General features: G+C 46.5%; 1 protein-coding gene across 2 annotated transcripts in view; it reads right to left on the bottom strand.

Annotated features, from left to right (window-relative positions):
• Positions 1-15206, bottom strand: part of KCNQ4 (potassium voltage-gated channel subfamily Q member 4) — a 111336-nt gene that overhangs the window by 23430 nt on the left and 72700 nt on the right. For both annotated transcript variants that reach the window (XM_055000065.1, XM_055000063.1), the window contains exons 3-8: positions 11886-12012; positions 10683-10858; positions 9337-9462; positions 8097-8207; positions 7236-7331; positions 2906-2994 (exon numbers count right to left, since the gene is read on the bottom strand). In XM_055000065.1, coding sequence (XP_054856040.1) covers positions 2906-2994; positions 7236-7331; positions 8097-8207; positions 9337-9462; positions 10683-10858; positions 11886-12012 — 725 coding nt within the window. The remainder of the gene's footprint in view (positions 1-2905; positions 2995-7235; positions 7332-8096; positions 8208-9336; positions 9463-10682; positions 10859-11885; positions 12013-15206) is intronic.

Genomic DNA, 15206 nt, shown 5'->3' with positions numbered 1-15206 from the left:
GGAGAAGAGTGGCTTAAGTATACCCAACTCCTCTGCCCATATCATTCTCTAACCTGAAATGGCTCCACAGAGCTGCTATTTGCCCCTCTGGGGAAGCTTACATCTAGCTCGCCAGTAGAGATGGGCACGAACAGCAATGCGAACTAAAAAAACCCATGAACCGCCCAATCTGCTGTACGCGAACAAGCTGTTCATGAGGCCCCATTCTAAACGAACAGGTAGTTGTTGCAAGCCTCATTCATTGCTGTTCGGTGCTGTCTGTCAAGCCAGACAGTCTGGCACCTGCAATCAATTCCCAAGGCAATTCAGGCAGGGATTGTCTGAACACTGTCTGAACTCCTGCTGTTGCCCTGGAAACCCCAATCTAAGCCCAATTTAGCTTGATAGGCAGGTCTTCCTTCCAAGTGTGGACTGGAGCTCCAAATTTGTTACAAAAGAAAAAGACCAGGGGGGAGGGGAGCTCCCAGCTCTGGCTTTCAGGGAGAGACAGCTGCTGTTAGAGAGATAGGGAGAGTGCATTACAGCTTGAATTGTCTTTGTGTGTGGTGGGATAGGGATCTACCACTTCAGGTTCCAGGGCTGCTGCCAGGCTCTGGGGCCAAGCTATTATTTATTATTGGTACATTTCCTGCTGCCTGCTCAGGTAGGGTTTCTGGGAGTGGTGCAATAGGGATCTTGATGGCTGGAGAACAGCCTGCTGGCCCCAATGAACAACGAACAATGAACATGTTCGTGACAGGATCATGTTCATCAGTGTTCGTTGTTCGTGGATGGCAGAGAACAATGAACACCATGTTCGGTTTTTTTCTGTTCGTGCTCATGTCAACTCACCAGTAGACATTAAGTTTCCCCAATGGGAAAAATAGCAGCTACTGGGGCCATCTTGGGTGTGGAAAATGGTGAGTGGAGTGGGAAGCTTTAGCCCCTTCTACCTCCTCATGGTCCCAATCCATATTGGGACCCTGTGCACCTGGGAATTATGTATCGAGAGTGGAATTCCTTATAAGTATCTGTATGATTAGGCTGGACAGCAGGAGTATAACTAGGCCCTAAGAAAACTGACTTTCTTGGCAGTGCCTGCAGATCTTCTGGAATTAAAATCTTTTTCAACCACTATCATGACAGGTTGGGAAAGGGGGAAAACTAACTTCTTCCCCTTCAGAGCATCATATGGTTCAGCCCTAGAGCCCGTGCTTTGCATACTGAAGTGCTGGATACAACATTGGACATTTTCACAATTGGCCTGAGAGCTTGGACAGTCCCAACGACTCAGGAAGGGCAATGCACAGACCAAAGGCAGCTTTGCACGTTCATATCCCACAACAAACCTTGCTGGCATGAGAAGGCTTCGAATCACTCCCCCCTCCAGGCTCCAGCTGCAGCTTCCAACCAACTGCTCGGGCTGACGTTTGCAAGTTTGATTGGGATGGGGTGGGAGGAGGTGCAATGGGTAGCATGGATGGAATGGCAATGTGTTGTGATGGCATGGAAAACTGAGGAATTGGCACACAAAGGCAGCCAATCTCTTTGATGGGACTGGAGGAAACCGCAGGACAGAAAAACCTCCTCGAATCTGCCTAGCCTGAAGGGTCAGCCTGCTGCGGCAGAGGCAGACACAACACTTCGTGCTTGAGAGGCCCCGCCTCACCAGCACACTCCGTCCCCAAGGGGACACTTTTCCTTTCCTTCCAGGCACAGGGAAGGCTGCAGTTCATTTTCTCTAGTCGGAAATTAAACAGTTCTCTGGGAGGTCAATTCTGTGACTGGGGTGGGGAAGTAGAAAAACTTTGCTCCTGTAGAACCTCTTTGATATTATCAGGTGGGGAAGCAGAGGAAACAGGCAGGGCCTATTTATTTGCTAAATTAAATCACTAAATTAAAAACAAACACAGGGCGGGGAATCCTCTTCCACATAATGGTCTGCATTTGACTTGAATGCAGCCACTAAAAGAAAAATGACAATGAATTATCCCCGTGTGGTGACATTTCCCCGTAACAAATTTAAAATACAGACTCAGCTTAAATTAATATGAACTTTTCCCACTTCTAACCTACTGAAAAATATCCTACTGTCTCCTAGATGTCAAATGCTGACTGTCACAAAAAGACAGCTTCGAGGGCCGGCCCCACAATCCAAACTGCTGTATTCATCCTAGCCCTGTTCACAAGTTATAGCGAATGCACAAACCGTCAGTAAAGAGAGTACACTTGATTGTTCTTTGTTATGTGCACTGAACAATTTTTATATTACGGTGACCACCTGTACAGCTCTGATACAAACCCATTTATCCAGGTACTGGTCCCCAGGGTGCGTAGGCTTTCTTACAAAGAGATGTATGCACATACAGACAGGATATGAGTTCACTGTAACATGTGAACAGGGCTCTTATTCTCCAGGAATGGTATTAAGAGAGGATTTACTCCCCAGCTGGTTCATCTATGGGGGAGAATGCATGAAATAGCAGAGTCTAACATAAAGGAACCAGGCTCCTAAAAAAAAATTAGTCTCACCACTACCATAAGCTTCGGTTCATCCGAGCCAAAAAAAAAAGGGGGGGGTGTCCTCTTTGTGCACTGTAGTGGTTACAGTGTTGGACTGAGATCAGGGGGACCCCAGCTGTGCGCAAAGCGGGTGACCTTGGGCCAGCCATATTTCTCATCTTAATCACCCTCACAGAGTTGTTGTGGGGATAATAATAGAGAGAGAAGAATGAAGCGTGCCTTCTTGGAGAAAGGGCAGGGGGAAAGCATAATCATCATTAAACCCTCGGGAGCTGCCCTTCCCACAAAGAGCAGTTCTTCATCTAGAGCCCTCCACTGCTCTGCTGCCAGAAATCCAGGATTTCACAGGAACTGTGCTAGTCACAGACTCTCTCCCAGTCCCGACATGCAACTTCACCCCTACCTGAACGATGGGAGGATGCTGTCATAGTAGCACCAAGTGGCAGTCAGGTAGGCCCGGCTGACATCGGTCGAGTAGAGGCGCCATGCAGCCTGCAACAATCATAGTGGGGGGAGGGGGGAGAGTAAGAAAAAGGGAGGGAGATTCTTTATCCTTCTTCCTCTGAGCCCTCTCCTATGTCCCAAAGATCTAGGTCTGAACTTATTTCGCACAGGCGAGGTAGGGAAACTCATTCTCCATTTCAGTCCGTGAATGTCAGGGAATGTATGGTTGAACATTTCCCATGAGTAAAATTCCTGGCACGTACAGATGGATCCCATCAGGAAGAAGGGAAGTCTCAAACTCTTCTTCCTTATGCCCTAAGTGCAGGCAGGAGTGCGCCCTGACCATTAGGCACCTTTGATCATTAAACAGCCAAAGCGCGTCAAAATTCAGAGCAAGAGATCAACAAGGAGGCAGTATCAGAAAGCCCATTTGCAAAATATTAACATTATTGATAACTGACATGTTGATCAATCATCCTGAAACATTTCTGCAGCCCAAACACTGGTTGTTGCGAGTCTCTTATTAGGAAGTGGCGCACGCAAGACGTCGCAATAAGAACTATACACAGAGGCATCCTGCATGATTCTTTTAGTGTATTACATACATTTGTGCATCATTGCGCAACTGTTCCCTGCATCATTTCCCTTTTGGTAAAGCCTCACTAAAAAGCTGTTTAGGCCCATAAAAATCTTTGCCTGCTATTCCTTCCACATTCTCTAAAATTCTAACTACCCTTCCACTATACTATAATTTGAAGATTTGGTTTTCTTTGTTCAAGAGCCATACTTGGTTCTGTGCTGAGCTGGATCCATAGGCTCTAGACCCCCAAGTTACAAGGAACCTTTGATTTGATCTAGGGAAGCAGCTTGGAATTATAAATTAACTTTTTAATGTAGGAAAATGCAAATTATTAAACAAGTCATAGGTACAGAATTCACAGTCAAGGAGTTGTGCTACAGGCTATGGGTTGAGTTGTAGCAGCGTAGTGTAGTGGTTAGAGTCTCAGACCAGGATCTGGGAGACTGGAACTCAAATCTCCACTCTGCCAATAAAAGTTACTGGGTGACTTTGGGCTAATCATTCTCTCTCAGTTTAATCTACCTCACACAGCGGTTGTTATGAGGTTAAAACATAAAAGGGAAGAACCATGAACCACTTTGGGTCCCCACTGGAAATAAGAGTGAGATATAAATATCTAAAGAAATACAGACAGACGGACAGACAGAGGAGCTGCCATTCTGTTCTGCAGGAACTAGCACAGGTCTAGCCAGATTCTTCCAAATACTCTTATGCCAACTTGCCCAGAAACACAAGGCATCTTACAAAAATACCTGATCCTCAGGCAATAAACAGTGAAAACCAGAAGCAGACCATAAACAAGGTTACAGACTAGCTGCCTAAACACGCTTGCCTGGAAGTGATGGCTGGACCTTTTTTGTATAAAGCAGATAGCCTCAGATGCCACCGCACAAGCAGAGGCCAGTGTTGCTGACGATCGGTAGGCTTGTGGGGGAGCTCAACCAGAAAGCAGCCCTGAAATGATCTAAGGTGGTTGTAAAGACCTGTGCCTTCTCCACTCCCTCCGCTCTCCATTTATGGAATATGTACACAGAATAACCGTGGTTCCCTTCATAAACCAGACTGTAACCATGGCTGGAAGAGGGTTAGCAAAACCACAGTTATGGGCATATGTGATTTCTGTTCAGCGAGGTTTGCCTCAATAGGCATTTAACACACCACCATCTTCAATGCCAGGGAGGGAAGGGGAGTTGGAGATTGTCAGGGGAGGAGACAGTCAGGATGGTGACTCTTAAACTGTAATGCACCATCTGCAGGAATGCAGGGCTGTTTATGCAAAGAACGTAGAATTCTTCAGTTATGCCTAGATCAGTCCAAAGTGAACAGAGACATCCGCTTCACCTCGAATTCCATGCCTGACACATGCCCAGTATCTTGTGTTGCTCTTTGGAACTGCCATCAGTTTGGTGGCATCCGGTGGCTAAGAGATCGGCTTTCTCTCACACCCCACGTTGGTACCAATCACGTCTAAGTAAACAACTCCCCCTCCACCCGCAATCACTATTCATCTAAGAAAATTAGTGCAGGAGATTTGGGAACCCCCTCCAAAGATTCAGACCCAGCTTCCGCAGATCAATTAAAAAAAAAAACTGGTTTCTTTGCCTCTGTTCCTTACCTAACAGTTCTCAACCTTCTAACCCTGCCATTTTGGAGCTGATTCTTCCAATTCTATTCTTGTTTGAGCAAAGAAAACCACGGGCAAAACAATTATCAGAGGGAGCATGAAGAGGCCAGCCGTATCCCCACCTCTCGTCTGCCTCCTAGAACAAGACCTGATGAATTTGGCCGGCGTTATCAGATGGGGAGGGCCAGAACAGTCTTGCTGGGGCCAAAGCTGAGTCCCCACGATTGCTTTGTGCGCTGAAACAAGGGCACAAGCCCCTTTTGTTTCCTCCGCTGTCCATTTCCAGCCACTTCACAACAGGCTTTCTACTGAGGAGATGAAAGGCAACGTGGAGCGGCTTTCAGGCATGGGAAAGCAGGCGGCCTTGCAGGACAAGATAGCGAGGGAAGCAGGGGGGCTGGAGGGGTTCCTTTTGTCACAGAAGTCCTCTGGACCAGAGAGATAATGAGGGTTCACCTTTCTGACTACAATAGGAGAGAACGAAATCGAGACACAAGGCCGATACGCCAGGGTCTCCCTTCCTAGGCAGCAAACTTTTCCCAGTCAGCACCTGTCCCAATGCCAGCAGGCTCTGTCGCAAAACAAGACAGGCAAAAGAACAGCTGGAAAAGTTGGGTGTGTGCATAGGTTTGCTTGGAGGGAAAAGGGCCGGAAAAGGAGACCACAAGTCTTGGTCTTGATAACAAACTGGGGAGGGAGGAGTTGATTCCCTCCCCAAACACGATGCTGTAAAATTGCTGCCTATTTCAGCACTCCACCCCAAACTGTGTACACTGCCAACCACCACCACCTTGCAGGAAGGGAGAGGAAAGCATACCACCCCAGTGGCAAGGGAAAAACACGCCCACTGCATTCCAAACAGCTCCAGAGCCCTAAAACGGGAGGAGCCAGCGAGGCGTAGTGGTTAGGATCTAGGAGAGCCAAGTTCAAATCCCTGCTCTGCCATGGAAGTTTGCTGGGTGACCTTGGGCCAGCTACACACTCTCAGCGTAACCTACCTCGCAGGGTTATTGTGAGGATAAAATGAAGAAGAATTATGGAAGCCACCTTATGTAAGCCAGTAGGGAGAAAGGTGGGATATTAATAAAGCAAACAAATGAACCTGGTAAGTCTCAGAGGAGCGGACAAGTCGGTACTCTGCACCTTCGAGCTAGCCGCAGGAAAGCACCAGCTCAGCAAAGAAACAGGGGAAAGACGGTGTGAGTACCAGTCTAAAAAATGGCTGCAATTCTGTACTCAGTTGTGCGACCTATATAAATGATGCACTTTTGCATATGGTAAATAAAGAGGTTGAAAGAAAATGAAAAACCTTAAATGTGAAAATATCAAGGTCAATATCAAAAAAGCTAAAATACATATTAAACTTTTAATCAAATTCCAAGTATTAAACTGTGCATTAAAAATCTATTAACTTTGGTTACATATATGATTCCCTTTCCCTAGTGGAAAAAAAAGGAAAAATTTCACTTATACACATGGGGACATCACACATTTACAGGCCCCTTTCTAATGACCAGGGACCATTATTTAAAATAAAAGTATTTAGGTTATAAATGCATTTCAGCCTTCCTCACTGGTTCAAATTTGTGTGTGTGCACAAGTGAGCGTATGTAACCCTATTGAATAACTGCTTTGCGATCTTAATAGAAGCGGTATAAAACTGAATAAATAAAAAAATTAATAAATAAGATTGTTAATGCACAGTTTTTAATATTTGGAGTTTGATTAAAGATTTTTGTAAATTATTCTATTTTTAGCTTTTTTGATATTTTCATACACAAGGCTTTACCTGGTTTTTCTGTACTGAAGCCTCCCCCCACCCACCCACAACTGCTTTTTTTGTCTTTGCTTTTTTGCATAATACAGTCCAGCCTTGGTAATCTTGGGGAGGGTCAAAGTGCTATGCAGGGCACTGGATTCCCCACCCAAATCCTGTTTCCTGTCTACCTTCAGAAATTTCAGCATAAACTTACAGGCAGGTTTCTCTTCTCAATCCTAAAGGCCAGAAGCTCGGCTTCCTAACAAACGAAACCCAGCAGCACCAGCCAGGTCTGTGTAGCCCACTGGCTCTCCTGCCCAACCTACCTGGATCAAGTTGGCCGCTGGCGTCCGTCTCTTCTCAAAATGCTTCTGCCGATGCTGCTCTTGGACTTTAAGAGCAAACCCTGAGCCCAGAATCCCCTGTGAGGAAAAGAGAAATGGACCAGACCCCTCAGCGATGGCAGGAAAAGAGAACAGCCTTTTACACCTAATCCAAAGAGGCAGCAGGCTTCCTGAACCTTTTGGGATGGCTGGTTTTAAAAAGCCTTTCAGCCAGCCCCAGATGCAGGCCCTAATACCACAGCTTCTGCTGCAACCTGCTCAGTCCTGAAAGAGGGGCAGCTTGGCAGGAAGCAGAGGCCTTGCCTGGCTGCTACTTTTCCTTCTCACCATCTTGTGACTGAAAGAGCAACTGAAAGCATTCTTAATTATAGCTTCTGGGTTGGATCCCCGATCTCTTCCACTAAACATAGAGCTTTCCCCCATGCAAGAGGCTCAAACAGGCAACCTGCATTAGAGGAAACACCACTGCCAGTGGAACAGATCTTTGAGGATCCAACCCTTCCCTTCTGTGTCCTCATTCTTCTGAACAACTGGATGGAGCAAAGAGGTCTGCAAATGAATGGAGATGCATGTCGGGACAAACAGATGCACAGGTTCCTGAGACCACAAGGGTTTTCCCTAACCACAGTCCCATTTTGCTGCTCTGTGCAAGTGAACGGATATTTTCGGTCCGTTCATGTAAACAGAGAGCAAGCTGCCATCAGAAAACCAGGGGTTGGGGCACAACAACACACACACATCAGACTTGGATGTGGGAGGAACAATTGTGTTACAATTTGTGGGATTTCTCTTGATTGCCCAGCATCCCTGAATCTGGCTCCCCCATTTCCATGTGCTACTTACAGCAGGCAGCGCAAAGAAGGAGATGCCCAGAAGCGCGAAGCAGGCTGCCAGCACCCGGCCCAGCCACGTATGGGGGGTCTTGTCTCCATAGCCAATGGTCGTGAGCGTAATCTGTAAGTGCAGAGAGAGAGGCTGTCAGCCTTCCATACTTTCCTGTTCTGTCAGCACAAATGGCTGCCTTAGGAAACCAACCAACCCTTGGATTTATAGCAATTTCCAGTTTGGTCGGGAGCCCAATACAACCTTAAAGGCCAATGAAATGTTATTTCAGCGTATGTCAGAACTCACGTTCTTCAGATGCATAGAAAAGCACATCCCGTAGGGGTGTTGTGGGTTAAATATTTCAATTTGTGGTGACACCAAAAGCCATCAATGTGCAAAACAAAGTGAAAGACAAGGAAGAGATGGATCCTTAGTCCCAAACAGCTGACAGCCCGACCAGGTCATTGCTGCACGCAGGGCTGTATTATTCATAAGGCTGACTAGGCCGAAGCCTAGGGGCCCCACAGGGACTAGGGGCCTGTCATTTTTTTTTTTGCTGAGGCACACTCCCACATAAATTACAATTAATTGATTCTCTTATATAACCTCTATTAATAAGAAAATTAACTGCTTCCTTATTGAAGTGAAACAAATTGGCTCTTATATTAAATCAATTATCCATAAATTATATATACTTTTAATAGATAATAAAAAAATTATTCACTTCAAAGTATTACAGTATTGAACAAGTATACCCCCAAAAGTGCTTTCTTGAAGAGTTCTACTCACACAATAAAAATATTTTAAAAATTGTGAATAGAATTCTTCAGGAGACCCTCAAAATGGATACAGGGCTATGTACTGCGGCCTAGTACCCACCGTATCAGGGTCAGGCTGTCAGCTGTAGTGCGGTGAAAGGTTGAAGTGCCAGAGGGGGCCCGAAATACCTGAAAGCCTAGGGGCCCAGCCATGGGTTAATACGGCCCTGTCTGCACCCTAATTCTGCTGCCTTCCACTGCCTTGGTTTCCAACCTGGTCACCCATTTCAGCCTTTCTGATCACTCATGGCCTCTGCAGCTAGTGCCCTTTGCCTGAACTTAACACTTGATCCTGACAACTGACCCTGACCTTCACCTGACAAGTGAACCATTTCACTTCCATCATCATCACAGCCGTCTATTTCCATTCTTTTTTCCTGCCCCTATAAAGCGCCAGACCTCCAAAATAAACCAGGCCAGAACCAAAGGATCAAACTTACCGTACCCCACCACAGAGAGTCTGCATAGGTGGCAAACTCGGTGTTAGCATCTTTCTCCGCCAGGTAAACAAGAAAGGAAGCAAAGATCAGGACCAGGAACCCGATATACCAGGCCGTGATCAGCTCCTGCCAGTATCAGAGAGATGAGAAAACTTCAGTGTGTAAAGCCAAGGACAGGCTGGACTGACACAATTGTTTCCAAGCTAAATGCTTACTACAACAGCTGCTTGGCAAAAACACAATGGAGAGTCTCGTGTGAATGGAATGTGGGACAGGCTTTCACATCATCAGCTACACTAAGCATTTCCATTCAGTAAGATTCAAGATGCCAGGGAAACCTACCCCTGCCCCGAAACGTGTCTCCTAAGATGAGAGCTGGTACAGTGCAGTGGTCAGAATGTTGGATTAAGTTGGATTAAGACAGCGTCTTCCTGGCACAATTTCGTGTGAGAACAGTCGTTCTCGTGCGAAATCGTGCCACGAAGACGTTGTCGTTCCGGGAGCTTGGCACGATGTTCCGTGGCCGGTAAGCAGTGTGAAAACGGCCATGCTCTGTTTCAGTACTTTGTCATTGGGTTTCTACTTGTTTTACAATCTCTCCAGATTTGCATTCATATACCCTCTTGTGCTGTTTATTGAATGTCCCTGCTGTTGATTGTATTGATTTACATTGTGGAATCCGCTTTGAGTCTCAGTGAGAAACGAGACTATAAAGAATATAAAGAATTAATGTAAATAAATAAGTGAAGAAAATAACTCAATGAAATGAAATTTCTGGCATAAGAAATTGGGTAGTCTTTAAGGTGCCACAGGGCTGTTGGTTGTTTTAGCCACAGCAGACTAACTGGTGGTGGCGAAGAGTGCTGTCAAGACACAGCTGACTTATGGAACCCCTGGTGGGGTTTTCATGGCAAGAGACGAACAGAGGTGGTTTGCCATTGCCTGCCTCTGCATAACAACCCTGGTCTTCTTTGGAGGTCTTCCATCCAATTACTAACCAAGGCCGACCCTGCTTAGTCTCCAAGATCTGGTAAGACTGGGCTTGCCTAGGCTATCCAGGTCAATGGGGCAGACTAACTACATCTTTCTTAAAAAAGCATCAAAAGCCAAGGAGGGTGAGAAGAAAAGCTTGCTCCGCATTCAAGACTTAAATGTCATTGTATCAGGGTATCTAGCTTGCAAACACCAAACCTGGTCTGCATGGGCAAAGAATTCCTGAACTAAAACAGCCCAGGTGATTCCCTGATCGTTCCCTGGGATCTGGACCTCAGCCTTCCTGCTCAGCTAATGCAGTTCTCCTCTTTACTGGTCTCCTTGGGACACTCTGCGGTTCACCTACTCCTCACCTTGCTGTGAGCATAGACCACTGAGCCCAGAAGCTTCCATGTGCCACCGCGGCGGTCCATGCGGACCATGCGCAAGATCTGCAGGAAGCGCATGCTGCGCAGTGCCGAGGTAGCAAAGATGTTTCCCTGGGTGCCGGCAGCAATGACAGCCAGCGAGGCAATGAAGACAATGAAATCTGAAACAGAGGAAGAAATGGTCACTCAGGACTGAGAGCTCCAGACGTGTTGCTTCATTCTGCACTCGGGGCAGGGGCCAATCACTTCAAGGAGAGCTACGGATTCTGGGCTGAAGTTACAGACAAAGGAATGGTCCTCTGCAATGTTTGAGGGGAGGAGCAAACGTCAGTCATTTGAGAAGGAAAATGAAAAAAAAAGTAAACAGCAGGGCACAAAGCTTTTTCCTGGCCTGAAAAATCTACCTCCTACCCTCCTATGTTTTTAAATTTTGTAACATCCAACCTGATGAAGAATTCTGTTGGGCTCAAAAACTTGCACAATTTGTGTCAATCTGATTGGTCCTAATAAAAACATGGATTTTATTCTTTGCATGGACCAATATGGCTGTTTGCAACTCTGAGTCAAAGTCAGGTTGGGGAATCCAGACCCCACAAGGGCCAAAGGAGGTGCCCTCCCCAGCTATAGCTCTTGAAAGAGGAGGATAAAGGCATTGCTTCAGCCAAGGAACATGCTACTGGCACAATTCGCATACCTGTGCTACAGCAGAGGGATGGAGATGCATCCAAATGATAAAATGGCACCCAAATCCATCCTTCACAGAGCCTCCCGAAGGCGCTGTCAGTTTCACCTCCCTTCTAAGAGGCAAAGAGGAAATTAACAAACCCTCTGAGCAGCATCTCCCTGGCTCTGTAGAGAGAGGGGAAATTGACAAAGCCTTCCGATCTCCTTTAAAACTCAGCTTCCGGGCTAACATTGTGACTTCCCTTCACATGCTCCTCCTCGTGTAATTCATCTCTTGTAGCTCAGCTCTGAAAGGAATCCAACCTGCAGATTTGTCAACTAAACTTCTTGGAGCTTCAAGAAGATTCCCTAACGGTTTCTGGCTTTTTGTTTTGTTTGGCCTTTCTCAAGCTGTTTGGAGTTGCCAGGCCTTTGCCCAAAGGTAGCTCCTGTCCCTCTAAAGAGGGAGCCAAAGAGGGTGCATTTCCCATCTACTTTAGGGTAAAACAAACTTTTTTGTCATACCTATGACACAGAAAGGTTTCCGGGCAAAGCGAAAACGTCCCTGCCATCCTCGGTAGCGGCAACAGCAACCAGCCGACCAGACCCGGATGATGTATTCCATTCCGAAAACCACAATCATGACAAATTCCTGCAAGGTGGAGAGAGGGAGAAAGGCGTCAGGCACAGGATTTTGAACCTAAACCTCATTTAGTCATCGAATGGGCGGGAAGGAAGCCCTCTCTTGTGTTTCTGGGGCGGGAGGGGATCGCTCAGTGCAGCAGGTTCAGAACAGATGGGCACAATAAAGTTAGGGTAGTGGATTCAAATCTGGGTCAAATCCCCACTTTGTCCCGGGAACTTGCTGCATGACCTAGGGCCAGTCACATACTCTCAACCTAATTTACCTGACAGAGTTGTCATTGTGAGAATGAAATGAAGGAGAGAAGAGTGACAGAAGCTGCTTTGGATTCTCAGCAGGGAGAAGGACAGGGTATAAATGAAGTAAGTAAATAAATAAAATTCACATGGAACTTAAAACACATATACAAAATTTACTGCCACAAGATGTGGCAGGTGGCTGTTAATCAGGACAACTTTAATAAAGGGATGGCTGAAACTTGAGGAGGAGGCAAATATCCTTAACAGCTTCTTCCAATCTCCACAGCAGTATAATGACTGGGCCACCTAGACAAGCCCCTGTGGACCCCACAGGCAGAGCTCAGAAAGGGCAGGGGTGGCACCGGGAGCTGCTTTCTAAATATAAGTGTCCTCATTGTAAAACATTGATCTCTTTCCAGCCAAAGGCCAGACCTCGGAGAGCAAAGAGATCTCTTTGGCGGAGGAGGCTGGTTTTCACTGCTCCTTTGAATTGACTTTTTAATTTACGTTTTGTGGGTTCATCACAAAACTGGAGAGAGAGCTTAAGAGTGTCTTGAAGGGGCCCACTGATCACAAGGCTTGGGCATGGGCTCCACAGCACTGGCCATTTCAGACACCTTTTCAAGTTTTGCCGTAAGTATGGCTGTTGCTCGTTTGCTCTCAGCCACTGGGTTGTACGGCAGGCCCAGAAGCACCGACTGCTCAGGGCAACTGCGTACGCAATAGACTGTTGACACAACATCTGTATAGTTGGGAGAAAATCGTCACTGCATCTGTGTAGATGAGGGGCATAAAAATGAGGATAGAGACTGAGAGTTGCAGGCTGGTGGCCTGAACGAGAAGAGGGCCTATAAAAGACCAGAGTCCAAGTGGCTGAAGGAAGGCCGTGGAGGGGATGGAAAAAGAGTGGGGATTAAGGCAAAATAGGAGGAACATAATAATACAGATACTCATGAAACCAGTTTCCTTAAACTAAGGTGATGGTGACTGAATGCAGGCCATTTCACGACCCATGGTTCGTTAGCATATGTCAAACCAGAATCTGAAAGCATAGTTTGAAGCTGGCTTATTAACCATGGATAGTCTTGATTATGGTTTTATGTGCTGTATGAATCCCTTAATCTTGGCACTCCTCTGGTTTAGACAACACTACTAGCATTTGTGAAAGCAAACCAGGACTTGAGCAATATCCTGTGAGCTGAAACCTAGTTTCCCAACTAACCAGAGTTAAAACAAGTCAGGGTTTTGGGGTACGTCTGATCTAAGCCAGTAATTTGAGAAAAGGAGACAACGGGTTGGATCCAGCAGAAAATTCCCACGGGTGGTGGGGGGTAATTTTTGGTCAATTCCCCTCACCCATCACACATCTATAATTCCTCTTACATGCTGTTCCTGGGATGGGGGTCCTCTATCTCCCAGGCATTTTGTGGTGGTATTTTCAGCTGCAACAGAAAAGGGAGTTAAGAGCAATCTTGCCCTGCTGACGGAAATTCCTTCCATCAGTGAAGATGCTGCCTGGCACCCAACCCAAAGATCAGAGAGGAAGCAGCTAAAAGCCTCACTTAGGGGCCAGGTGTAGGGACGCCATGCCTCCTGCTGTAAGCAGGAGACCTCCCAGCATGCCGGTGTTTGGGGTGTGTGAAAACGGAGCATGTGCCAGTGTGCTGATGTCACTTCCAGTAAAAACCAGAAGTGACATAGTAGACACTCTAGGATTTACCAAAAAAAACCTCTGTGGTGAAACTCTATTGTCAATTCTGGAGCCTCTAATGATGCCACTTCCACATCAGGCGTCACCCAATCTTCTCCCAGGGGTTGGTGGCTGCAGCCTGGCAACCCTCGCCAAGAATGAACTGACAAGGACAGAGTCAGAGGACCAAAAGGATGGAAGGCCGAAAGATACTACCCATGAACCTGATAAATTTCACGTATCAACCTAAAATAACTAAGGACATCCCCAGTGTGTGCTGGTCACACATCAAAAGTAGGCCTTATCAGATGAACAGAAAACAGATCTGAAGCTCACACACACACCCAATCTGTTCCCTGGCAGTTGTGGGATAACTCTGTGATTTTATTTCTTTCTATAAAACTTTTCTATTCCACCTTATTGCCCCAGGCTCAAGGCAGGACGTCCTTGGTTTTCAGTGTCTCCGTTTCGGGCTGTTTCAGTACCTTAGTTTGGAACTCCTGATGGGTGTGGGTGGGACTGGGTGTAATGCTTGGGGCATGATGTCCTCTGCCAAAGTTTGACAGGAAAGTCAACGGAAGCGCCAGCAGCCCCGTCCTGCGACTCCATCCGAAACAGCCCCCTTGGGTCCCTTCCTGAGGGTGTATTTTCCCGCAGCGTCAGCTTTGTCCTGCCTTGTCACCTCCCCCCCTCCTTTTTTTTTTTGCACAAACAAGCCCCTATTTTGCTTACTCGAGGGAAAGTCACACGGCCCTTCTTAATTTAGTCTCCATCTCAGTCGGAAGAAATCCAGCGTCAGCCGTTTTTGACAGTTTGGGGGAAAGTTGCCTTTCTGAAGTTTTTTCCTCCTGGTTTTGGCCTCTCCCTCACCACCTTTCTGTCACTGTCATTCACAATTTTTACACAGACCAGGTAATAACCAAGGAGGAGGAACGCCAGATAATAGGTTAAGAGGCTATAAAACAGAAGTCTTGCTGGATCAGGCCAAAAGCTCAGCAATTGGTGTCTGACCAGGGCCAACCCGCTGCCTATAGGGAGATCCCAACCACAGTAGCTCTGTTCACACATTACAGTGAATACAGGTTATGTCTTGCATGTATGTGCATAACTCTGAGTGTAAGAAAAAGCCTACAACAACCATTCACTTTACAAATGAAACTGGGGACTAGTACCTGGATAAAAAGTGGGCTTTAAACCACACATTCAGCTGTACATGCACTGAACGTAACATGAGAATTACTCAATGCACATATAAAGAAAAACCAGGTGTACAC

The sequence above is a fragment of the Eublepharis macularius genome, chromosome 15 (genome assembly GCF_028583425.1).
Source record: "Eublepharis macularius isolate TG4126 chromosome 15, MPM_Emac_v1.0, whole genome shotgun sequence".
Classification (NCBI taxonomy): domain Eukaryota; kingdom Metazoa; phylum Chordata; class Lepidosauria; order Squamata; family Eublepharidae; genus Eublepharis; species Eublepharis macularius.
Note: the sequence above shows the minus strand (reverse complement) of the source record. Positions and strands in the feature narration are given on the sequence as shown.